General features: G+C 43.7%; 1 protein-coding gene across 1 annotated transcript; it reads right to left on the bottom strand.

Moving 5' to 3' along the window:
- Window positions 1–453: 453 nt before the first annotated feature.
- DCLK3 (doublecortin like kinase 3) lies at window positions 454–25,387 on the bottom strand. Its single transcript, XM_003256841.3, has 5 exons — window positions 25,324–25,387; window positions 22,735–24,611; window positions 6,961–7,093; window positions 3,496–3,663; window positions 454–1,041 (listed from the first exon to the last, which is right to left on the bottom strand). Exons 2-5 carry the CDS (start codon window positions 24,184–24,186, stop codon window positions 848–850), a joined length of 1,947 nt encoding a protein of 648 aa, XP_003256889.1. The 5' UTR covers window positions 24,187–24,611; window positions 25,324–25,387; the 3' UTR covers window positions 454–847.
- Between the last annotated feature and the right edge of the window lie 2,023 nt (window positions 25,388–27,410).

Here is a 27,410-nt window from a genome sequence, read left to right as displayed (position 1 = left end):
GGAATGTGCTTGAACTCTGAGCTCCTTCGAGCCCCAGTGTAATCCATTTACTGCATTTCTGACATATTAATGTACTAAATGGCTACCTCGTGATCTGAAAATGTTAACACAGTCACAGCCTGAGCGCCTGACTTCACATATAAATGACTCAGGCTCAGGGATAATTGGGCTGAAAAGCAGTATAACAGTATTGCAGGGGCAAGAATGATTCAATGGTTTGGTTTTTTCTTTCCATGTCTCAGACTGCACCAAAACTGATTTTTGGTAAGACTGAAATGCAAGAGACCAAGATTAGTACATCCTAAATAAACAGGTCTTGTCAATTAATCAAGTGTCCTTCACATCTATATGTAGTCATATCGGCTTCAGGAGATGTGCCTGAACTATAATTTATTCCCTGGCTGTCATCACCAGCACAAAGAAGTAATCAGAATACAGGCCCACTTCTGTTACTCAGAGCACATTTTATTAACACAGAAAGACCACAATGCACCTTATTAATCTCACAGGCGGAGTTTAGACCCTGGTAAGCACCACTCCTGTAGTACAGAATAAACTTGGTTACAAAGGGGAAGCAAAACACATCATTATTACCAAAATCCCTCGCTGATGACAATGCTTATCCCCCAAAAATGTATTAAAGGCTTTAAATATACAAATCTAAAAATATGTTGTGACATTTAACATTGATTAATTTTTTTAATATGCTTTAAAATATACTGAGTGTCTCTCCCTCTGATTCACCAATTATGTGAAGAAGCCTCTTTCATTGTTTTTCTCTCAAACTTCTATCCTTTTCTCTGTCCTTGAGCAGAACTAGGGGCTGGACAGATTCCCAAGGCGGTGACTACGATACCTGCTCTGCAACCCTCTTGTGCTGGCTCCGGAAGTGACCCTCGCCTCTGGGGGACACCTGCTTCTGTCGTTTCACTGTATTGGTCTTGCCAGCCGTTTCAATCCAGGGGTGCTGAAGAACCTGATGAGCTGTGTAGCGCTTTTTGGGGTCTACCACCAGCAACCGGCTCACCAGATCTTTGGCAGCTGTTGGAATGAGAGAAGGGGAAAATGTGATGAATGCAGGTGGTTCTGAATTTTTCTTCCCCACACATGAAAGAAGAACACAGACATTCACGTCAGCACCATGGCTGGCTGAAAGCCTCCTTCATATTCTAGAGCAGCACAGTCCAATAGAAGACAGGAACATTCTCTATCTACACTATCCACCTGCGATTATTGAGCATTTGAAATCTGGCTTGTGAAACTGAGGAAGTGAATATTTATATTATTTACTTTGAGTTAATTTACATTTGCAATTAAATAGCCATGTGTGGCCGCAGAGAGGGGGGTTACCATGTTGGACAGCACAGCTCGAGAGGACGTTCCTTCATTTCTCTAGAATTGCAGGGCCAGGCCCACTCTTAACATCCCTGGCACTCAGGGCAAAGGAACAAATGGAGACTACATGCCATACATCTACATACTTTAAGGTTTCAAATCAAAACTAACACATTGTTAAATAAAATATGTTCAATCTTTCCAAGTCAATACATATGCCTTCACATTGACAAAACTGAAAACCGTGTAAAGAAATCTAAAAAGTAAATAGTGCAAATTCAAAAATAATTTTATTTTCTGCCCAAGACCACGACTGATTTTAGAGAAATGAGGGCCCAACTGGTGGCCCCAGCAGCAGGCAGAAAGCAGAAGAGATTTCCCCCTGGCTTGCCTGCTCTTCCAGTCACTCAAGAAATGCACAAGAAGAAAACATCCACTTTCTGTTGTTGTTGTTCTTTGCCTTTATTGAAGGCTGTCTCTTACTCAAGACCAGCTGCTCACCCCCCAGTCACTGCTCCCCTACCCCGATGTCCAGCCACCTCCTGAGCACAGAAGGCCCAGATTCCTCCTACACCACCCAATTCAAGCTGGAAAAATTCTGCCCCAAAGAGCCCCAGCCCCATTGCTGCCGCATCACTCCCTCAGGGTCCTCAAATGACTCGGAGGCTGGAAGGGCAGATTTAAGTTGAGAATCCTCAGACTCTTGTGTACAAGTGTGGACAACCAGACAACCCAGCCAACACGTCCAAGCTCTGTCTACCGCCTCCAGACAGCCACTCCTTGGCCACTTTATGGCATAGTGGGAAGAGGCTGGAAAGAGGTCTCACAAACCTTGGAGGTAGGCTTGGGCCATTTGGGCGGGGAATTCAGGGGTCCTAAGGAAGTGATCTAGAAGAGGGGACCTGGGCTCTGGGGGCACATCCCCTAAGCCCCATACTCTCCTCACTCTGTAGAGAAGGATGTGACTAGAGCAGGGCCCAGGACAGGGGCCATCCATGCCCAAATCTAAGGAGTGCTGCATAGAACTCTCTAAAATGATTTTTAGTCCCTCAATTCCCAGTTGCCACTGCCTTGTCAGCTCAAGATCCTCATCTACTGTGACAACCACCCTCTCCCTACCTTATTTAAAGGGGGGAAAATGAAGATTTTCCTTTCCCTCATCCTCCAATCCCAGTGAGGAAATAGAAGCTAGGGATGGAGGCAGTTCAATAACTAAAATTAAACAGCATGTTTAGGGAAAATTGAAAAACAAAATGTTATCACTCCTATTCTACTTTATTTTTATTTTGAACCAGGGTCTCTATCACCCAGGCTGGAGTGTGGTGGCACGATCATAGCTCATTGCAGCCTCAAACTCCTGGGCTTAAGTGATCCTCCTGCCTCAGCCTCCAGAGCAGCTCGGACCACCCCTGGCTAATTTGTTTTATTTTTTGTAGAGAAGGGGTATCGCCAGTAGCCCAGGCTGGTCTCAAACTCCTGGCCTCAAGCAATCCTCCCACCTGGGCCTCCCAAAGTGCTAGGATTATAGGTATAAGCCACCACACCCAGCCTCCTACTCTACTTTTGAAGCTAAAGACTCAAAATCCCCAATTATCTAGTTCCCAGTTTTACAAGGACAGTGAGCAGCACAGACAAATCAGTAGAGACAAGGGGAAGGATTTCATTTGGAATCAAATGGAACAGAGGGCCAAAAGCAGGGAGGACTATGCACGCTCCAGGTCACTAAAAAATAACTGAGATCTTCATTGCAGAGCCCCTGTGCTTCAAGTGTGCTGCTATAGGACCCTTGATTATGCATGTGTAAAATAAGCATTTTCAGTCTGTTCCATTCACAAACACTTCTGCATATAAGATGGCCTTTCTCTTTCCAAAGGAGAGTTACAATGTTTCTGATATTTTTCAGTTCTGAGGTTCTTGAATTGCCCTAAGGAAAAGTACTTGGTGACTGTAACTGGTGGTTAGGCTTTTTCACTAAATCTCAAAGCAAGCCATGTTTTCAGAGTGCTACACAAACCTACATGAAGCTACTGAGGAAGTCAAGTCTGAGACATGACATGTTGACAGTCCAACTCTGCGCCAGACACAGTGGTGGGTCCTCTACACATCTGACCTGAAAAACCCATCCCCTCCTCTGCTGTGTGAGGAAGGCCCAAATCTCACCATCAGAGATATTGTCCCAATAAGGGGGAAGGAACTCAAAGTGGCCCAGCTGGATGATGTTAAAGAGCTCGTCCTGGTCCCTCTCAGGGCTGCGGAATGGGGGAAAGCCACACAGCAGGATATAGAGGATCACGCCAGCAGCCCACATGTCCACCTCCAGTCCATAACCTGTGCAGACAGAGGCAGAGACACAAGCAAACCTGAGACCAGGCAGGGTCAAAGGTGATGAAATAAATGATGGAGTATTGTGGTTCTAAATAGATCTAAGTTATAGAGGATCCCAGCTCTCAGCAACCAAGAGCCACTTCCAAACACAGCTCCCTGCTAACTCCTATACATAAGGACTCTACACCATCGTTACTCAAAGTGTGGTCCATGGACCACCGCCACTTTGCAATGCCTTATTAATGGTCTGTAATAAAATGAGCACAGAAATTGAAAGCAAGTGTTTGGAAACTCTTACAGCAATTTAACAAGACTGTGACACTCAGTTGCATGATTGAAGGGCACATCTCGTTGAACAGCACATACATCAGGCGTTGTCAAACACATGTGGTGAGTCGCATGTGGCACAAGATGTGTTCTAGTCACATGCAGCAGGACCGTGAGTCCACACTGTACTGGAAATTTTAAAACTTGACCCTTCACTGGAGATGGTTAGAGAAGCCCCAGTCTACACTAGCAATCTCTGCTTCCTATATATCCATTGCCTTCTCTCTCACTTAAAAAATATCATTTACTGGCTTTTTAAATGATTTTTAAAAGACTGATGTTTACTAGCTGTATCCCCACATGTGCACACACTGGTACAGAACACACACACACACACATGCACACACCCATATAGAGACATGTATGCTTTTCTAAATAAAACTTTTATTTACTTTTCTAAATAAAATTAGGATCACATTGCACCTATACTCTATTTTATTTACTGAATATTATATAATGGCATTTCCAACATAAGAATTTCCTATGAAAAATATCAAAAATATTTTTTACAAACATGATTTCTAATAACTATTAGTATCCCCTTTACATAATAAATCCCTATGTTGTCATTTAAGTTTTTACTAATTTTTTTACAACTGTAAGGAATTTTCTGATGAGCATTTATTAAATATTTGTGCACGTCTGATTATATTCCTAAAACAACCTTTCAGCAATGAAATAGACAAAGCAATATACAGTAAAGGTTTTTGATACATATTACACATTGTCCTCCCAAAACTTATCACAGCAATATAGACATTTTCACACACTTTCTAACTTTTTACAGTTAGAAAAAGAAAACACTTGACTACTGTAATTTAGAAGTTAGATATTCATGATTAAGCCCCAGAGTAAGTTTGTCAAAACACAAATCAGCAGGAAAATATTAAGAGAATAAGTCACTAACGAGGGATTGATTTTCCTGGACCTCATCAATCCTAGAAATGTCCCTTGGCCTCTGTGACAATGCACTTTCCAGATCCTCTCTGGGCTGCTCAGCCTTTTCTCTGCTGACCCCTCCTTCCTTCTCTCATCCCTGAGCTCTTGGCCTCCTCAAGAATCTGTCCTTGGCTCTCATTCCTGGCATCACCAAGGAGCCCATTGTCAACCATCTCTGTGTTGAGGAGTCTCAAAGCCACATGTTCAGCTCACAGCTTCACCTCCTTGCCAAGTGGACAACTCCATTATCCATCCTGATATCGCTACAAAGTCAGTGTATTCAAAACTAAACTCACCCCATCCCCCTATCTCCCAAAAGAGCTATCCTTTCCAACACCCTGTTTTTGTTGGTGCTACCATCAATATGTGGTTTTCCCAAGAGTTCGTGTTGCCTATTTGCTTTCTTTTCTTCTCTTATCCAGTTCATCAATGCCACACCAAGTCTAAACATCTCTATCCAGTCTTCCCATTTGTGGAGAATTTAAGCTCAACCTACCCAACTGATATAGTTTGGATATTTGTCCCCTCCAAATCTCATGTTGAAATGTGATTCCCAATGTTGGAGGTGGGGCCTGGCAGGAAGTGATTAGATCATGGGAGTGGATCCTTCATGAATGGTTTAGTACCATCCCCTTGGTGACAAGTGAGTTCTCACTCAGGTAGTTCACTTAGGATCTGGTTGTTTAGAAGTCTGGGACCTCCTCCCTCTGTCTCTCTTGCTCCCAGGACCACCATGTAACATGCCGGTTCCCTGTCACCTTCCACCATGAGTGTAAGCTTCTTAAGCAATTACCAGAAGCAGAGAAGATGGCTGGCACCATGCTTGTACAGCCTGCAGAACCCTGAACCAACTAAACCTCTTTTCTTTATAAATTACCCAGCCTTCGTTATTTCTATAGCAACAGAAAAACCTGACTAATACACCAACCAATTGTGTTTCTCTGGTCCATTAAGGCTAGTCTTCTCCATGTCTCTAACACCTCACCTCATGCATGTTGCCATCTCCTCATCTTTTTTTTTGTTTGTTTTTTTGAGATGAAGTTTCACTCTTGTTGCCTAGGCTGGAGTGCAATGGTGCGATCTTGGCTCACTGCAACCTCCGCCTCCCGGGTTCAAGCAATTCTCCTGCCTCAGCCTCCTGAGTAGCTTGGATTACAGGCATGTGCCACCACACCCAGCTAATTTTTTTGTAGTTTAGTACAGACAGGGTTTCACCGTGTTGGCCAGGATGGTTTCGAACTCCTGACCTCAGGTGATCCACTCACCTCAGCCTCCCAAAGAGCTGGGATTACAGGCATGAGCCACCATGCCTGGCCATCTCCTCATCTTAATTGTCCTGATGCTTCTGCTGCTGGGAAACTATCCGTCCATCCCCTCTCCCTGTCACCAACCCTGTAACCCGATGAGAGTCTTCCCATCTTACCAAGGGTGGGTAAATTGATTTCCCCTGGAGTGCCACAGTAGTCAAATAGTCATTCATATATTTAGAGCCATATCATAACAATTATTTCCTTTTTAAATGTTTTAGAAAGTTTGTCACTAAAACAGCTCATTGGATCCTTGCACAATATACAAGTAGGTAATAAATATTCATAGAGTTCATGGAGGAAAATGGGATCCCCTTTTCCTTTAAATGCAAGGTTGGTGAAGAAATTTTTAAACCAAGTGCCATAAGGACTGCTTCAATTCTCTCCTATTAGAGATAGCCTTGGGTCAGTAGCCCAAATGGCCTTGCTTGCTTGAGTTCCCCACCCAATTCTCCATCATCTTTCATCTCACTGTCCTGCCTAAACACACTAAACACACACACACATGCACACACACTGATCCACTGACTGTAACAAGAGCAGCCCTGATGAGGAGAAAGCTCTCATGCTTTGGTCAAGCCCACTTCAAATATTTTCATTGAAGTTCAAATCCAAGCCTAAGTATCAATTCTCTGAGATTTATTCCATATTGAAAACTACTAAATATTACAAATGAAACATGTTAGTAAGAGAACTAGAGTCCCACAGATTGATGTGTAACACTTACCTTTCTCAGAAAGAATTTCGGGAGCTACGTAAGTTGGGGTCCCACACACAGTAAATATAGGTCTCACCACATGCTTTGCAAGTCCAAAATCAGCCAATTTCAAAGTAGTAGATTTGTCCTCATTTCGCTGAACCTGTAAGAAACCAAAATCCCCAAACCACCAAAATTGTGATTAGAACAAAGAAGGGATACTAATGAAACAACAGGCATGCAAGGTCAAGAAAAGCAAAAGATAAACCTATATGAGATTACAGCTTAGCCCATCACTGACAAAGCTAACTTGACCTCAATGACAAGGGCTCACATTTTCAACTAAAGAACCAATGAGTTAGGTTTACTATGCTGTCCAATATGGCAGCACCATATTGTCACAAGTGGCTATTTAAATTTATTAAGTAAAGATAAATTTAAAATTTAGCTTCTCAGCTGCATTAGGCACATTTCAAGTGCTCAAAAGTCACTTGTGGCTTGTGGCTACTATATTGGGAAACACAGATAGGCACACTTCCATGTTGCAGAAAGGGCTATTAGACAGCATTGACTTAGAAAAAGGATCAAGGATACTTTGAGCACAGACTAGCTTTCATGAGCATTAGAAAATGCCTCTGGGCAATGCAAAGGCTGGGCAGAGGGAAAAAAGGAAGGAAAAAGACTGGGAATTAAAATGAAGAAGTATGGGGCAAGGGTGAGGGGGAGATGGGGATGGTTAATTGGTACAAAAAGAATAGTTAGAAAGAATGAATATGACCTATTATTTGATAGAAAAACAGGGTGACTATAGTCAATGATAATTCAATTGTACATTTTAAAATAACTAAAAGGGTATAATTGGATTGTTTGTATTAGGTTGGTGCAAAAGTAATTGCACGAGGATAAATGCTTGAGGGGATGGATACCCCATTCTCTATGATGTAATGATTATGCATTGCATGCCTGTATCAAAACATCTCATGTACCCCAAAAATATATGCACCTAGTATGTACCCTGATATGGTTTGGCTGTGTCCCTACCCAAATCTCATCTTGAATTGTAACTCCCACAATTCCCACGTGTTGTGAGGGGAACCTGGTGTGCAGTAATTGACTCATGGGAGTGGGTCTTTCCCATGCTGTTCTCATGACAGTGAATCAATCTCACGAGATCTGACAGTTTTAAAATGGGAGTTTGCCTGCACAAGCTCTCTCTTTGCCTGATGCCATCCACGTAAGATGTGACTTGCTCCTCCTTGCCTTCCACCATGATTGTGGGAAGGCCTCTCCAGCCATGTGGAACCATAAGTCCATTAAACTTCTTTTTCTTCATGGTCTCAGGTATGTCTTTATCAGCAGCAGTAAACTGGTACCAGTAGAGTGGGGCACTGCTGAAAAGATACCCAAAAATGTGGAAGTGACTTTGGAACTGGGTAACAGGCAGAGATTGGAACAGTTTGGAGGGCTCAGAAGAAGACAGAAAAATGTGGGAAAGTTTGTAACTTCCTAGAGACTTGTTGAATGGCTTTGCACAAAATGCTGATAGTGATATGGACAATAAAGTCCAGACTGAGTTGGTCTCAGATGGAAATGAGGAACTTGTTGGGAACTGGAGCAAAGGTGACTCTTGTTACATTTTAGCAAAGAGACTGGTGGCATTTTGCCCCTGCCCTAGAGATTTATGGAACTTTGAACTTGAGAGAGATGATTTAGGATATCTGGTGGAAGAAATTTCTAAGCAGTAAACCATTCAAGAGGTGACTTGGGTGCTGTTAAAGGCATTCAGTTTTATAAGGGAAACAGAGCATAAAAGTTTGGAAAATTTGCAGCCTGACAATGCAATAGAAAACAAAATCCCATTTTCCGAGGATAAATTAAAGCCAGCTGCAGAAATTTGCCTAAGTAATGAGGACCCAAATGTTAATCCCCAAGACAATGGGGAAAATGTCTCCAGGGCATGTCAGAGGTCTTCATGGCACCCCATCCTATCACAGGCATAGAGACCTACAAGGAAAAAGTGGTTTTGTGGGCTGGGCCCAGGATCCCCATGCTGTGTGCAGCCTAGGGACTTGGTACCCTGCATCCCAGCTGCTCCAGCCATGGCTGAAAGGGGCAAATATAGAGCTCGAGTTGTGGCTTCAGAGGATGCAAGCCTTGGTCAATTCCACGTGGTGGTGAGCCTGCCAGTGCACAGAAGTCAAGAATTGGGGTTTTGGAACCTCCGCCAGATTTCAGAGGATGTATGGAAATGCCTGGATGTCCAGGCAAAAGTTTGCTGCAGGGGCGGGGTTTTCATGGATACTCTCTGCTAGGGCAGTGCAGAAGGGAAATGTGGGGTCGGATCCCCCAAACAGAGTCCCTACTGGGGCACTGCCTAATGGAGCTGTGAGAAGAGGGCCACTATCCTCCAGCTCTCAGAATGGTAGGCCAATGACAACTTGTACCGTGCACCTGGAAAAGCCACAGACTTTCAATGCCAGCTTGTGAAAGAAGCCAGGAGAGAGGCTGTACCCTGCAAAACCACAGGAGCGGAGCTGCCCAAGACCATGGGAACTCACCTCTTGCATTAGCATGTCCTGGATATGAGACCTGGAGTCAAAAGAGATCATTTTGGAGCTTTAAGATTTGACTGCCCCACTAGATTTCAGACTATCATGGGGCCTGTGGCCCCTTTGTTTTGGCCAATTTCTCCCAGTTGAAATGGCTGTATTTACCCAATACCTGTATCCCGACTGTATCTAGGAAGTAACTAACTTGCTTTTGATTCTACAGGCTCATAGGTGGAAGGGACTTTACTTGTCTTGGATGAGACTTTGGAGTGTGGACTCTTAAGTTAACGCTGAAATGAGTTAAGACTTTGGGGAACTGTCAAGAAGACATGATTGGTTTTGAAATGTGAGGACATGAGATTTGGGAGGGGCCAGGGTGGAATGATATGGTTTGGCTGTGTCCCCACCCAAATCTCATCTTGAATTGTAACTCCCACAATTCCCACATGTTGTGGAAGGAACCCAGTAGAAGGTAATTGAATCATGGGAGCGGGTCTTTCCTGTGCTGTTCTCATGATAGTGAATCAGTCTCACAAGATCTGCAGTTTCAAAAGTGGGAGTTTGCCTGCACAAGCTATTTGCCTGCTGCCATCCATGTAAGATGTGACTTGCTCCTCCTTGCCTTCCACCATGATTGTGGGAAGGCCTCCCCAGCCATGTGGAACCATAAGTCCGTTAAACCTTTTTCTTCCCAGTCACAGGTATCTCTTTATCAGCAGCATAAAAATGGACTAATACATACCCACAAAAATTAAAAATTACGAAAAATGAAGAAGTAAACTAATAAACAGGAGACAGATGTTAAATACAGGCCCTCATTGGGAGGGGTGGGGGATTAAGAATCAAACAGGCCAGGAGTCTTTGAACAATTCCAACTCCAAGACTTGCAGCTGGATGGTCTTGGACAAATTTCTTTACTCATCTGAGTCTCTGTTTTCTCATTAAAAAAAGGGGGGGGTGGGGGGAGGGGGGAGGGATAGCATTAGGAGATATACCTAATGCTAAATGACGAGTTAATGGGTGCAGCACACCAACATGGCACATGTATACATATGTAACAAACCTGCACATTGTGCACATGTACCCTAAAACTTAAAGTATAATAATAATAAAATTTTTTTTAAAATGGGCTGGGAACAATGGCTCATGCCTGTAATCTCAGCGCTTTGGGAGGCCGAGACGGGTGGATCACGAGGTCAGGAGATCGAGACCATCCTGGCTAACACAGTGAAACCCTGTCTCTACTAAAAATACAAAAAATTAGCCAGCCTGGTGGCGGGCGCCTGTAGTCCCAGCTACTCCGAAGGCTGAGGCAGGAGAATAGCGTGAACCCGGGAGGCAGAGCTTGCAGTGAGCTGAGATTGTGCCACTGCACTCCAGCCTGGGTGACAAAGTGAGACTCCATCTCAAAAAAAAAAAAAAAAATGGGGGTGGGGCAGGTGCAGTGGCTTACACCTGTAATCCCAGCTCTTTGGGAGGCCAAGGTGGAAGGATCACTTGAGGTCAGGAGTTCAAGACCAGCCTGGGCAACACGAGGAGACCCCATCTCTACAAATAGCAAAAATATTAGCCAGGCATGATGGTGCATGCCTGTGGTCCCAGCTACTCAGGAGGCTGAGGTAGGAGGATCACTTGAGCCTGAGAAGTCGAGGCTGCAGTGTGCCATGATTGCACCACTGCACTCCAGCCTGAGCAACAGAGTAAGACCCTGTCTCAAAATAAAAGAGGGGAGAATGGGAGTGACAGTTTCCAGCAAATAGGCTTATGTCACAAGTTTCATTCAATGTCTGTAATCTGCCTAGCAAAGTATTAGCTCTAGAATGACCAAAAGGCCCAGTTTGCCTTGGACCTCCACCACGTTTTAGAAAAGGGTAGAATTGGTCAATTTTTAAAATAGAGAAAAGGCACACTCACCTTCACTCTGAATGAATACAGAATCTCAAATGCTCCCTCCCTTCTCCCATTCAAAACTTATCCCACCTGTCTCACTCCTTCAAACAAGTCCAGGTGACTGGCTTTCTCATCTCTGGTAAACCAATTCCCATTGCCAAGTTAGTATGTCCTGTCCTCCTTCCCCAACAAGGGATTTGATACAAGATTATGACTGTTGGGAAAAGTTGGATCTTAACCTAAAAGAAACTAATTGCAAGAGGTAAGCGTGGCAAGTATTTAGGTCACTATGCTAGAAAAAATAAAACTAAATTTCACAAGAAAAACCAAACCATGAGGGCGCAAACCCAGCATATCTTGTAACAAGTAAAAGATGCATCGGTGCCGCCTGCCATTAAATAAGTTTTCCAGTTTCAGGGAAGGTTAAATAATCAGACACAACTCAATACTCCAGCCTCCTTCCAAACTAGCTTGTACCCGCACACGTAAGGTCCAAGGGTAACTGCCCTGTTTCTCATGGTAGAAGCTGATTGCTCAGACCAAAGGTGAACTAAGCAGTTAATTAGACCACTGTGTGAAAACTTACTAGAATAAATTTGGGCAATCTTATCCAAGCAGGAGACTCATTAGTGCCACCACAGCTGTAGGAGAAATTATCAACTTGTCTGCAGGCATACACCCTCACATCTCTCCTGGAACTGGGGCAAAGGCTCTCAATGCTCCTACCAGTGCCAGGACAGGAGGGCAGTAGAGGAACTCTGCCTCTCCCTGGGACCCATCACAGCCATAGGCAACACCTAGAATGGCAAGGTGGAGCCGTCTCTCCAAACCAGAATAAATTCTCCACAGTTGCTTTGGTTTCTGCCAGTGAGCTTATATCTCCATAAGCAGCATGTGTCTTAATTACTGAGCCCCAGTCACCACCAGACAATCTAATCAATGTCTCCATAATTAACCTCACCAAATGGAAAGTCATAAATTTAGAACTAAAATGAAATTCTGCTCGGTCTGCATATAGAAACTGACGTAGCCCAAAAGGAGACAACAGGGTAATTACCAGAATAATTTACGAAAACCTTGTTTGGAAGGGAAGGAAAACAAAATAATGTGATACCTAGAATGACCAGATGGATCATATACATTAATCATAGTTCCTGGGTGACTGCTGGAAAAATATGTCTCTCACAGATATTTATAAATTAGCAGCATAAAAGCATTTGGCTAACTGGCCGGGCACGGTGGCTCATGTAATCCCAGTACTTTGGGAGGCTTAGGCATGTGGATCACTTGAGGTCAGGAGTTTGAGACCAGCCCGGCCAACATGGTGAAACCCCATCTCTACTAAAAACACACACACAAAAAAAAATAGCTGGGCATGGTGGCGGGCCCCTGTAATCCCAGCTACTCAGGAGGCTGAGGCAGGAGAATCACTTGAACCCTGGAGATGGAGGTTGCAGTGAGCTGAGGTTCGAGCCACTGCACTCCAGCCTGGGTGAAAGGATGAAGCTCCATCTTAAAATAATTAGTCTTAAAAATAAATAAAGCATTTGGCTGACTTAGTACACCAAAGTAAGAAGTGTGTTCCTATTGTGAAATAAGTGAAACATTACCTTCCTCATGGAAGCCCCCAATTCCAAAACCTGGCTCCACTGAGCTTGTAGAAGATTAAATGTTTTGGAAACTCACACTTTACTTTGAAAATTTATTACGTTAACTATCCAGAGACTGAAGGATACATTTTCAAAATGCCAAATCTGTTTTTAGAGTATGATATGGACCTATGTGAGATATATTATGCCTCTTCTAGTTTCTTCATGCTATAGCTTTTCTCTTTCAATCTCAGAATCATCCCCTGAGCATCAACAATTGCATAAGCAGAACTTGGTGGCGGGGCGGCAGTTAAGACCAGTGGTGCCACTTTTCTCTTCCAGAAAGTGGCCCCAGATGGCCCGATGTTTTTAATTCTTCTCTCTCCAGCTTCTGCTGTCAAGAGTTATTTAATATTCTTCAGTGTTGTCATTTATTTCCTCTACCTAAGCAGCTTAATTACATTTAAGGTCGCACACTGTCTGCAAGTTTTTTGGCTTATTTTTGCAACAAGCACCTCACATATTTGGCTTCAGAATATTTCCTACCTTAAACCTTGAAATTAAATGAGTGATGTTGTCCTAGAATAATTCTTCTTCACAGAATCTGTGGGACATCTGATACCATCAAACCCAAACCTCCACCCAAATGAAAAATGTGTCTCAAACATCCTCCCACCAGACTATCGTTCATGTCTGAATGAAATCTCAAAATGGAAAAGACTCCACAACTCTATGCTGTAGTCCATCCCATTTATGGCAAGCTTAGCTTGTGAGGAGACTCACCCCTATGTTGATTCAGAATTCCTTTCCCACTCCTGTTTTCTAAATCTGCCCTCTCCAGTGAGGCTGAATAAGAACGCATCCCTCCAAAGATGGGAAGCAAGTACCATGATCCCCAGCTTGCCTCTGGCTTCTCCAAGCTAGCATCTGTGATGATTAATTTTAGATGACAACTTGACAGGATTAAGGAATACCTAGTACTGATGAAGTATCATTGGTGGGGGGCGGGGGGACGGTGTCTGTTAGGTATTTCCAGAGGAGACTGGTGTGTGAATCCAGGTGGACCAAGTGCAGAAGATCTGCCCTCAATATGAATGAGCAGCATCCAGCCAGCTGGGGGCTTGGATAGAACAAAAGTAGGGAAAAGGCAATTGGTGTCTCTCTGTCTCTCTCTCTCTGCACCCCCTCCTCCCCCTCCTCCTGGGACATCAGAACTGCAGGCTCTCTAGCCTTTGGGATCCAAGACTTATACCAGTAACCCCTGGGTTCTCAGGCCTTCAGACTTGGGCTGAGCCATGCTACTGGTATCCCAGGGTCTCCAGCTTGTGGACAGCCAGTCACAGGACTTCTCAGTCTCCATAATTATGTGAGCCAAGTCCCCTAATAAATCCCCTCTCATACATCTCTATAAACATATACCCTATTGGTTCTGTCTCTCTAGAGAACTCTGGCTAATACAATAACCAAGGATGCTCTGGTGAATCCTTATAGGACCTGGTCTCCTGGTCACCCTCCCTCACTCATCCCTATTCCAAGTGCAGCCCCTGGACCCTGGACCAGCACCATCAGCACCTCCTGTGAGCTTGTTACAGCTCTCAGCTGCCCCAGAGCCCCTGAACCAGAATCTGCATTTCCTCGCAACCTCAGAGAGGTCTGTGTGCACAGTAAAGTTCTGGATGGCCCCCATGTCATTGATGCCTTTCTTAACCAAGAATGCCCAGCACCAAACACCACACACCAGGTGTGATTTGATCAGAACGGAGGACCTCAGGACTCTCGGCTGACCAGGCACTGGGTGGTCATCAAGACAGCCAAAGACCCCACCAAATGACCCACTTCAGTGTCCCTGCCTGAGAAAACCTTTCAGGGTTTTCCCGGGTTGTGTGGTGGGGGGGGGAGGGTACTAAAGCCCCCTTTACACACATCTCACTTTGCCCTCACCCCACATCTCCCTGTATCTCTTTTGCATCCTAGCTAAACTTGCTGCTCTGGGCCATGTTCCTGCTGGGGCTTATTTTCGGTTGTTCCCTAACTGAAAGGGTGTAAGAGGTTACTTTACGTGGCACTGTAATGACTGTTATCTGTCTACATCTATCATCCTTTTCCAGCCACATCAAAGTGTCATGCTTGGAATTCAAGTGATCTACATTATTTACATAGGCATTCAGATAGCATCTGGATAATCTCAAAGCTTCAAGAAGAATCTTTATTTTTCTGAACAATTAACTCTGCTCTCTCCTTCACTGGTATAATTTAAATGTGATCTTGCAATTCTCATCTCTGAACAGAAGATGGAAGCAGAGTACAGACCAAACAGCAAGCGGCTCCCTTAAGGATTAAGACAGGGATAAAGTTTATTTATTTTTGCCACATTCTTACTTGATCCTTCATGGTTTCTCGTACTTTTTCCCTCCAAGGTCCATTTTCAACTGGCTGTGAAGAATGAAATGATCTTAGAAACCAATTCACGTTAAAATGCCAATACCTAAAATCCGTTTATATTTCAACGACAGCAAAATGTACTATAACACAGGCCAGGTGCAGTGGCTCAGGCCTGTAATTCCAGCACTTTGGGAGGCCAAGGCAGGTGGATCACTTGAGTCCAGAGGTTTGAAGTGAGCCTACACAACATGGCGAAACCTCATCTCTACAAAAAATACCAAAATATTAGCCAGGTATGGTGGCTCATACCTGTGGTCCCAGCTACTTGGGAGGCTAAGGTGGGAGGAGTCTGGAAGGCGGAGGTTGCAGTGAACTGAGATCACACTACTGCACCCCAGCCTAGGTGACAGAGTGAGACTGTCTCAAAATATATGTACATATACCATATATATACACACACACACACACACACACACACACAAACACATAAACATACCATAATACAAAAGTACAACTGAAAAAAAAAATCAGTGAGGACAAAGTCTTCCCTGGGACTTGTCACATGGCATGCTCACAAAATGCTTTTGGTGTCTGTTTATTGCATCTGCTTATTTCTACTTAATTAAAATCTCATATTCATTCAACAAATATTTACACACCTACCATCTACCAGGCAGTGTTTCCAATATTAAGAATAAAGTAGTGAATGAAACAAAGTTCTTTTTCTTATGAAGCCTCCTTTCTATTAATGAACAATATTCAAATAAATATGTAATGTCAGGCAGTGATAGGCGTTATGAAAAAGTAAAAGTGGGATAAGGACTGCGTTGTCTAGTACAGTATCCACTAAGTACACATGGCTATTGATTTTTACATGAAACTTAAAATGCAGTTCCTTAGACAGGAGGAACTGCCCATGTGGCTAGAGGCTACCACATTGGGCTGTGCAGATACAGGAAATCTGTATCTCCATCATCACAGAAAATTCTACTGGCAGTGCTGGCACAGACAGTGGCAGGGTTTTGTTTTTGTTTTTTTTTAATAAGGTGGTTAAGGAAGGACTCACTGAGGAAGTAACATCTGAAAGAAGGTAGGGGTGAGCCATATTAAGATGTGAGGAGCAAGTTTTTGGGTAGAAGAAACAGCAAATGCAAAGGCTGGGGGGCATGCATGGTTTGATGTAGCAAGCAGGGGCAGGAGCAGGGCAAGTGAGGAGCTGAGTGGCTGGAGAGTGGCTTTGAGAGGAAGACGGAGTCCACATCATATAAGACCTTCCAGGTCGTGGAAATGACCTTGGCTTTTATTCTGAATGTGAATGTGAAGGGAATCTAATGGCAGCTCTAAGCAAAGAAGTCACTGTAATGCACTGTCTTTTTAATCCCATGTCTGGTCAGAGGTGGCCAGCCCAGCTGATGAAGGAATGGACTTTGGACTGTAGGTGTTTCCTGAACTTGATAGCCTCATATTTCACAGTACACTTTACTTCACCACCTAGTCATCCAATCAGATGATCATCTCAAATTCAACATGCTGGAAACTGATTTCACCTCGACCCTGCTTCTCTCCCACAGTTCCCGAACACAGAGAATGGCTCCATCATCACATAAAGATGCTGTCATATCTCCCAACTTAAAAAAAACACAACCCTATTTTCTCTGCATCCCTCTTAACTACTGTCCATTTCTATGATCTCCTTCGTGCGTGCACACAAACACACACACACACACACACACACCCTTGAAAGATGTGTCTATACACACTGTCTACAGTATTCCACCTTCCATTCTATCCTAGCTCAGTCAGACTCTCATCCCCATAACTACACAGAAACCACCCTCCTCCATTAAAAGGATGGGGCCATGACTGATCCAGTTTCAGGTCATAAACATCTGTTACCCTTGAGTCTTCTCTTTCCTCATCCACCGCATTCAATCCACTCACAAGTCTTGTCTTTACCCTTAGGATGACCACTTCTCCCCATCTTTACTGCAGTCCCCAAGACCAAGCCACCATCATCTCTTGCTGGGACCATGGCTGCGGACTCCTCACTCCTTCTTTTCTCCCTCCCCTCACATAACCCCTAACATGTGGGACTTCCACAAGATGAACCAGAACCTGAGGGTTTCTGTTGCAATTAGACAACTAGACCTTAGACCTCAGAAACCTGAAGAGATTTACTAAGCTGTTTCCTCAGCTTAAGAGCATTTTCTGAATGCCCTTAAAGAGTTTTAAGAAAGTTAATCTTAGACCCTCAAATGGCTCACAAGAATATACTCTTTTAGAGAGGTGATAACATACATGAACACAGGGATTAAGCAGACTAAAGGAAGGTGCTGTTATGTTCCTTTACCAAATGACCTGAACTTCAGGCTTCCTTGATGAAATGAGGTCACAGTTTTAGAACATATCCACCAAGTTGATAAACAGGAACCACACTTTAAAATTATGTTTGTTGTTGATAATTTACTACAGACAGTAACTTATTAGACACCTATCCTTTTAGGTGGATGTTTCGAAAGGAACTTATGGAGGAAAGAAAACCTCAATCCTCAAGATGATCCAGTATCTAGAATTTTGAAGACTTTGAGAAATTTCCTGTGACCTCTGCCTATGTGGCCAAACCCTGGAAATACATAAGTTCACTGAGTGTACAGATACTATTATTGTCCTGGAAATTGCTGAAATGGATACTGAGAGCCTGTCTTACCAATGTAAACCTACAGTCATAACCACAATGATTTCTGACAAGAATATACCCCGCAGTTCTCCAGAGGAGTTCAATCTCTTATATAACAGCATTCTCACTGACTCGATCAAAATTGGCCAGTGACCTAAAGACTTGTGTCACTGTACTTTTTCTTTGGTAATTTCATGTTACTGCTGAAATTCACATTTATTTATTTTATTAAGTAGAGCTTAAGTATACTTCATAGTTGTTACTAGTTTTTTTAATTAATGTGATTGGGGTATAAATGCATTCATGAATACTTGGACTATAATGAGAAGACATGAATACCTCTGTCTTGGAAGCTAAGGGAAAGGAGATTGAAATTGAAGCTGTTAGAAGAGAAATCTTGCTGATCAAGGAGAATTATGCATTGCAGAACCAGTGACTACCATAGCAATAATCAGTGAGTCCTTCTTGTGTATCAAAATAGAAGAGAAAAAGAACTTACAGAATTCAGACCAAGAAAATGATTGAACAGGTTTATGGTAAAGGGAGAATGAGCAGGAAGTGTGGCCGGCTACTCTTTATCCTTCTAGATTTTCCCTGCCACCCTTAGGGACACCAGTCACTGCCCTGTCCTAGTCATATTCACCAGTAAATATATAGACAAGCCTGTTTCTTCCTAGAACCAGCAGGAGGCCAGAAAGAGGGTACAACCTTTGTCCTTGACCAAGCTGAGACCTGTTCCCACCATCACCACCACCGTCTCTCCTGGATTTCAGGGATCCCTGCTCCCAGCACTCCAGGGCTGTAACAGCTAGTCTGGGGGTAGTAGCAGAATTGGAGACATGAACACCCTATATGCTAGTGGAGGTGTAGCAGCATGCCCACCCTGCTCATTCCTTCCCACTCTGTTTCCAGTGCAGGAACACATCCTTCTCTTCCCCTTATTCTGGAAGAAATGTTCTCAAATGACCATGCTCAATGCTCATGTCTGACACCTCCTCAGTCCCTTCCCCCATCCCACTCACCCAGCTTTCTTTGCTGGATATAATCTCTCAGCCATCATCTATAAATAACCTGGCCTGTGCCCTTCCACCCTGTGTGAGCTGGTCTAATCATCATCATCACTATTCCAGCTCCTGTTTGCTTTCCCACTTCCTTCCCCAGAGCCCAGCCAACACCACCCAGCATATTCCAACTCCTCCAAGGAGCACACACTGGCAGAAGCAGCAATTAACACTGGTATTTCTGCAAGCTGGAAATTCTTATAATTAAAACTTCTTTTGTAAGATCTCAGGAGTCTAAATAACCCTAAGGGAAGAAGAGCACCATCATCTTATCAGGAAATGTGATCAGTAGAAATAGATAAACTCAGTAATATAGGCCTAAAATTTTACTCTAGGGCACAATTATCAGATATAAATATTTCTGTTGATTAAAACTTGAAAGCTTACTATATTCATTAGGAGCTTTTAGCACATACAGATAGTCTCTAAAAGCAGCAACACTTACAATCAGCCGTGTAATCAAAAGTTAGTTCCGACATAATCACTTCCCGAAGCTTAACAAAGACAGGTCTTAACAGACACAGCAGCCATCCACTAAAGGAAGAAACAATTAGTTTGACAATATAAAGCTCAACACAAGTGCAAAACACTAAATTAAAGGCAACTGAAGAACACCAACTTATGGACAGTAGTCACCAATGTGATATTTATTAATATTTTAAATCTTAGAAGGCCAAATTTGCAATGTAATTATATCAGCAACTTTAGAGATGACAACTTGCTAAACCCAGACAATGAGTCAACTGTCAATCCAATATTATCTCTACCTCTGTCTGAAAAACCAAAAAGTGCTGACATTAGATAGCATTTAGACTTCTGACATAACAATATGTTAAACTTCACTCACCCAGAAAAAGGATAAACATGTTTTATAAATGTGCCAGACCTGTCCATTTTGATAAATGCAAGCTGACAAATTATCCACAGGAAAACAAATATATTAACCTATTCCACATAAGATGGCTCAAACATGTAGCTTTCTACAGTTTCTGAAGAAGCCATACCACCACAAAAAAAGTTTATTTGAAATATATATATATATATATGGGTTTTCTTCAAAATCAGAAAAAAGAAAGGGTCTATATATCAATTGGGATCAATTCCAATAAACAAAAGCTCATGCAGTTAGACTGAAAAAACTATAACCACTCTGTAGTTTGCCTTCTCTCTCTCTCTCTCTGTCTCTCTCTCTCTCGCACACACACACAATTCCATCGCCCCAGAGCATTAAAACATGCATGCACTGACATTTAAACCATGAAGAACTACCCAGAGGCAAGTAGCTTGTCCATATTAAACATATTCCTTGCTGTTTTCCTACTTCCTCAAACCACCCTCCATGTGATCTATAACATTGCTGACTTTCTCCATCTCAGAAATAGCGGATAAATCCCTTCACACAAATGAGAGCTTCTATTGCCCAAGAGATGGGTCGACTCAACCGACTGGTTCCAGGATCTTGTTAGAAAATGCAAACTAAGCTAACTGTCTCCAAAAGAAAATGATCTCATTCCACATAGCTGAGAACTTGTATAACTGTTATAATGCTACAGTAGGCACATGACTGAAATATTCAGCTCATGGGACCTCCTCAGGCCTCGAAAGGGATCTCTCCTGCTTACACAATTTGGTGAAAGAAGCAGAGAGTTGTTAAAGAACATTGCTCTGTTGCAATTCCAAAGTGTCCATAATAAAGAGTGTATAGTATATCGCACATGGAAGACATCTGGGCTCAGACCTAAAAGACAGGAAGAATCAAAAAGCGAGTAAAGAAAGGACAAGGACATCCAGCTAATGCAAAAAATGAAATTCTTCAAAGAGAGTTATTTGATGGTAATTCAGACCGCTCATCCAACCAGTCAAACTGCTTCTGTAATTCTATGGGTTAGGACAAAAACACAAAAACAAGGTTGCTCGACTTACTGGTCAATGTAGACCTCATTTCACTGGATAATTAGCTTGACTCACTCAGTGTTTCACCTGCTTGTGAGAGCAGTTTACAGACAGGCAAATGCAACTGGGATAGTGTCTCCAGGCTGAGTCTACAGCCATGGAAATTAAAGAAAACAGCATAAATCCCTTCCCCCACCTTCCCAGCTTCCCGCCAAAATATGGCCCATCAAAATCACTGTGTTCATTCACTATTGCTTTATCTGCAGTGATGTGACTTTGAATGCTTACTCATGATACTCACCTTGATATCAGGGTTGCTTTTAATGTAATAATAGTGATAGTCTCTGCCACTGATGGAGTTCTTGCTGCTTCCCAGGCAGCATGGTATGGCCTTTAGGCATTCATACAACTAATATGTATTAAATGTCGACCAAGTGACAGAACTGTTCTAGGTTTGGGAGCACAATCTGAATGAAACAAAGTCCATGCTGTCATGGAACTTTCCCTCCAATAAGAGGGAGACAGAAAGGCAAATATAGACTCTTATCAAGTGGTGATTGGGGCTACAAAGAAGAAAGTGGGTGAACGTGCCAGAGGGTGACAGTGTCATCCTGACAAAGACCTCCTGGCACACACTTGTACTCAAACACACTAAGTTTACTGACTCATTGCAATAAGGGAGAACACGTACTGTTGGGATCTGGGAATCAAAGTAAGAGAGTGTTTAAAGGACTCATGATAATATGTGGGCTGTGTTAGATGATTTGGGGGAGGATTCATGAAAGCAGGGTTTTGCTCTGGGCTGGATAGTGTCAGCACGTGGGGGTAATTCTATAATCGGGTATCTTAATAATTCTTACATGAAGGTAGGAAGGATGAAGCAACGCAGTCAGTACTCACAGCAACCACAAAGGGGACATGTGACCTTATTTGTGGTTTGGACAATATTCTTATTTTTATCTGCATTTGGACATCAGTATAAAGGGGTTTTGCTTTTGTCTTGATCCCTTATGGTCAGAGTGGCCTTATCTGATGTTGTGATCTGTGAAATTGCTTATGCTCAACAGGAGAATGGCATAGCTGAGATAAGAGTGTCAGGCCAGCTCCCAGCTGTCAGGGGCTGCTTTTCTTTTTCCCATACTCAAACTGCAGGCAACCTTCCAAAATAGGCACTATTACCATCTCTCTTTTACAAAATGATGAAACTAAGGTCCAGCAAGATAAAGGACTTATCTAAGAGCAAGCAACTAAGAAAGCCAGGATTCAAACCCAAGTTATCTGACTCCAGAGCCAGCCTCATCAGCACTCCTTACACAGACCCTTACAGCGCTGCACCTTTTCACCTTTTGAGCTGCTTAGCAAAGCGTTATCTTCAAAAAGACCAAAGTGGCATCTCAGTGGGAGGGTGGATGATGCACACAAAGCCTCGAGGGGAAGCTGCCACCAGTAGGCATCCCAGTACCTAAGTACCAAGAAATTAAGTCCACGTGTTCACTATCAAGACAAAAGCATTTTTCTCCCAGAGATGAAGAGACATTTTCCATTTTATTTAAATTGGAAGGTTTCTTTTTCCGTAAGTTAATCAAAACTAATTTATCTCAGCAACTTATGACCTATAACCATAGTTTTAAATACTGGAACAAGTATGTTATAATAACATAAAAGTAAAATTCTAGTGTGTAAAGAGTATAAAACAATTAATATCGATTTTATCCCATATTCTAAAAACACCCTCTCCCATATCATCAAAAGTCAAGGCTTACCAAAAGGTTTTCTGGCTTGAGGTCCCGGTGGACAATGCTCTTGTCGTGCATGTGGACGAGGGCCTTGCATAAGTCCATGATCATGAGGGCAGCATCAGGCTCCGGGAACTTCACACTTTCTATGATGGCGTCAAAAAGGTCTCCTCCCTGCACGTACTCCAGGATCAGGTAGATTTCCATGTCTGTTTCATAGACTTCGTGCAATTTCACGATGTTGGGGTGAGAGAGGCTCTGGATGATCAAGATCTCACTGTCCACCATGTCCTCCTTGCCCTTGAGTCTGGACTTGTCAATGATCTTCATCGCATAGGCCTGCCTGGTCTCGCGGTGTCTGCACTCCTTCACAACAGCAAAGTTCCCATCCCCAATGACCCGGCCAGTCTCATAATGCTTTTCCACATTGGCGGCAATGATGCCCATGGGCCGCGGCTTCCGACCGCTGGGCCGCTCTGGCTTGTTCTCTTCTGGCCTCGTCTTGGGCTCCTTTTCTAGCTTTGCAGGTTGGTCATCTCTGAGAGTCGTCCTTCTGCCTCCAGACATACATGGCTTTTTCTCCTTCTCTGCCTCCTTCTCTTCTCCTTGGGTCCTGCGGAGCTTCTCAAAGCCCGCCTGGTGCTCTCTCAGGAGCCAGCCACCATGCTTGCTCCTGCTCATGGGCCTGGTGTCCTTCTTCACCTCCCTCAGCCCCTCCTCTGTGACAGGAAGAACTTCCACAAGGTCCTTCTTGGCCTTGGCTGCTCCCTGAGCACGGCTTTCTTGATCCTCTGGGCCTCTGTCCTCTTTCTTGTCCGTGCTCTTGCTGGGTCTCCTCAGCTCTTGAGTGGGATTCCTGGGGCTGCTCCTGTGGCTGTCACCCTTCCACCCTTCCTCCCCACTTGCAGGATTTGCCTCGGGAGACCTCCTGCAGCTTCTGGTCCTCACCAGCTTCTCCACGTCATACATTGGGCCCTTCCCCATATCCAGCTCACTGGTCCCCAGAGAAAGCCTCTCACGCTCCAGGCTCTGCTGGAGCTCCCTCTCTCTCTTGCACTTCTCGCATCTGATAATTTCACCTGAGGTCTTTTCAATCTCCACCCCAAGGTGCTTCTCTCCCCTTGCGTGCCTCTCTTCTAGAGTGGCTTCCCTGGGCGGCTTGCTACTGGGTTCCAGCTCCCGTTTCCCCCTCCCCCACTTCTTCTGGGTCCTCACTCTGTCATCTAGTGAAAACTCCTCGGGGATCCTCCCCTGGTGCCTCATGGCTGCCTTGCATCCTGCAACTTCGCTGCAGCTCTTGGGGGTCTCGGTCTCCCCACAGCGGTGGTCTCCTTTCAGAGCCTTGCTAAACAGCCTGCTCCTCAGCCTTGGAGAAGGGGCACGGCTGTGCTGGGCCAGTGTCAGGGCCCGGGCTTTGTTGGGGTACAATTCTTCTACAGCCACCTGAATGCTCTTCAGTGTCAGTGGTTCTTTGCCCATAGCTATGAAAGCATCCCCTTCCCTGAAGAAATCAGAGACGCTCCTGATTTCCCTGCCCTTGAGGTTAAACAGTTTCCTCACACGGTCATTCTTCCATCTGGGAGAGCCCAAGGCTTCTGAGATGTCGGCTAAGAGCTGCTCGAACGTCTGCACGGATCGCCTGTTGAGGAGCAGGGTGATCTTTCGAGGGCGCTGCCCACCCAGCTTCACCACGGTCACGACCCTGGGCTTCAGAGGGCTGTTCTCAGGATGTGCTGAGTGAAGGCCATTCCGAGGGCAGAACAAGGGCACGACGGGGCCACGCGGCCCCAGGAATGGTTTCTCCAGATTCCCTCGGCTGGCAGGCAGCCAGGAGCCTTGCAGCTTCCGCTCTGTGATTCTCGAGCTTAAATATTTTAGAGAATGGTCACATAGGCCTTGCTGTCCTGCAACAAGAAAAGGACAATAGAGTATTAGTTAAGATGGGTTCAGAGAGCCCTCAGCCTTCACCAAAACTTTACTAAAGATGAGTGATTCTAGTATTACAGTTTGTAAGTGTGGTTCCTGAGAGTCTGTTAGAAATAACAGAGCCTTTATACTTAGGTCTAATTCCCAGTCTCCTCTACACCAAGAGTGCAGAACAGAGTCAGCGTTGGGCTTGCAGTGATTCCTGTAGGCCTCACAGGGGCCCCCAGGATGGGCCACACCTCGGGAGCTGATACAGTTTGGCTCTGTGTCCCCACCCAAATCTCATCTTGAATTGTACTCCCATAATTCCCACGTATTGTGGGAGAAACCTAGTGGGAGATAATTGAATCATGGGGGCAGTTTCCCCCAAACCGTTCTCATGGTAGTGAATAAATCTCATGAGATCTGATGGTTACATCAGGGGTTTCCGCTTTTGCATCTTCCTCATTCTCTCTTTGCCTGCTGCCATCCATGTAAGATGGGACTTACCCTTCCTTGCCTTCTGCCATGATTGTGAGGCCTCCCCAGCCATGTGGAACTAACTGTAAGTCCAAGAAAACCTTTCTCTGTAAATTGCCCAGTCTCAGGTATGTCTTTATCAGCAGCATGAAAAGGGACTAATACAGGAGCCCACTCACAGTGAGGTCTGACTCTGTAAACACAACTCCAGCTACCCCAAAGTGAACTGACCTTCAAGGATCTACAACTGAGATAAAAAGGGCCAGTTTTGCTGCCCATGAAACACCAACAAGAGGCAGGAACATTCTAAAACTTTGAAGGGCCAGGTTTGCTGCCCATGAAACGCCAAGAAGTAGGAACATTCCAGAACTTTGAAAAACCCAATCTTACCCATCTCTTTGCCAAGAACTTTTTTTTCAGCTTGACTTTGAACTCACTCAAGGTGGAGCAGTACGCGAAGAGGTTGTGGTCACAGGGTTTGAGACAGATCTGGATTTAAATCCTGGCACAGCCACGGACTACTTGTGTGAACCTGGACAAATTATTTGCATTTCTTTTTTTTTTTTTTTTTCATTTATAAAGTAAGAATGCTACACCTCCCTCCCAGGGTTTTTGTGAAGAATAAATGATCAAATTACAACTTACCTAAGAGAGTGCCTGACACATAGTAAGGACACAATAGTTGCTAGTTATTAACACCGTCCTTATGATCTTAATATCTATTTTATATTATAATTTCACTTTCTTGGTAGTATAATCTATCAATAAGGTAGAAGTCTACTGTGCACAGCTTCATCTGGCATCACAAGAACTCATGGGCCAACATGATATGGTAGGTATTTCTTAAAGCTCTGACTGGGATTCACTTGCATTAGAGTTAGTATAGGAAAATTGAAGAAGGTTTCAATCTAGGTGTAAAAACTTCCTTGTCCAGATGGTTTTCCCTCTTCTTATTAAAAAAATGTAAAGAAACCAAGGTTCAGAGCTTAAATAATGAGAACATACATGAATAAAACAAGACTTTTGTATTTCCTGATTGACAATACCCAGCCAGAGTAAAACAGGTGAGGCAGGAGTGGTTTAATTTCCTCAATTTCTATCCAGGTCAGGAAGAGAAATTGGAAAAGAACAGAATATATAACTCAGTCAAGCCACAAGGGTGGGATGACAATTATTAAAGTTACCCTGCAGGACCTATATGTCATATCCTACATGGAAGAATCTGCTATTTCTGTTTCCTTTAAAAAGAAACTTAAAATAATCATTTATACGTGTATTTGAATCAACTGTAGCAGAAACTCCAGTTGTGCCAGGATGGGATTTTGGCCCAGCAAATCTACACAGAATGTTTTTTGTTTTTTAATTATAATGTACAATCTGTTCTGAGATTATTTCCATCTAGATGCAGGTGTCAGATGAGATGACAAGGTAGTGGCTGATACTGATCTTCCCACACACCACAAATTTATGAGCTTAACAATCACATTTACAGTTAAACTATATATGGACATCTGTTATCCCCTTTCTTCTCACAGCCTCTTTAATTAATCTGCCTCCACTTTTGTCTGAGATAGCTGATGTTGAGAGAAAGAAAAAGAGCTACAGAAGGAATACTAGTTTGTATTTCCTGCACTGGGGAACTGAGGAAGGGTGTCAAGGAAGGTGACTGTCAAATGCATGTGCACAAAAGGGCTGGTGTTCTTGGTTTTTCTTATGTGCTTCACAGATAGTAGGATCCTTGATACATACTGTCAGACTAAGTAAATGAAGTCCTGATTATTTTGTCAGAAGACTCAGTATAGGGACAGAGAAAGAGATTTTAGCCTATAGCCTGGACTGAGGCTTTTCCAAGCAGATGTGGGAAAAGGATAGGCAGGCCCAAAGGATCAACTGCTGGCTGTGATCAGGGCAGACCTACCAGGAAAACCTAGAGGCATAAAGAAGATGTAATGAAATCCAATGGAAGTACCAGGAGAATGAGCAACCAAGACTGCTAGGGAGACAAGATTTGAGTTGGGTTTTCAACACCTGATGAGGTGGAGGCCACCCAGTACATAGCAAAGGATCCATGACATAGGGCTGGACCAGTTGTCCACATGGCCACTGAGGTCAGCACAGATGAAGGTAAGACTCAATGTGGAGAGGAAGACAGTGGTAACATGGAGAAATGAATGGTCAGCCACTATATGACAGTGGCAAAGCAAGGGTGTATATTGTATCACCGGATGATATAAGCCTCAGCTAAGGAAAGGTGTTATAGGAGGGAAGAAAAATAATAGCTCTGAAGCAGACCTGGGAAGCTAAATTCTGAGCTCTAC

The sequence above is a fragment of the Nomascus leucogenys genome, chromosome 4 (genome assembly GCF_006542625.1).
Source record: "Nomascus leucogenys isolate Asia chromosome 4, Asia_NLE_v1, whole genome shotgun sequence".
NCBI classification, from domain to species: Eukaryota; Metazoa; Chordata; class Mammalia; order Primates; family Hylobatidae; genus Nomascus; species Nomascus leucogenys.
Note: the sequence above shows the minus strand (reverse complement) of the source record. Positions and strands in the feature narration are given on the sequence as shown.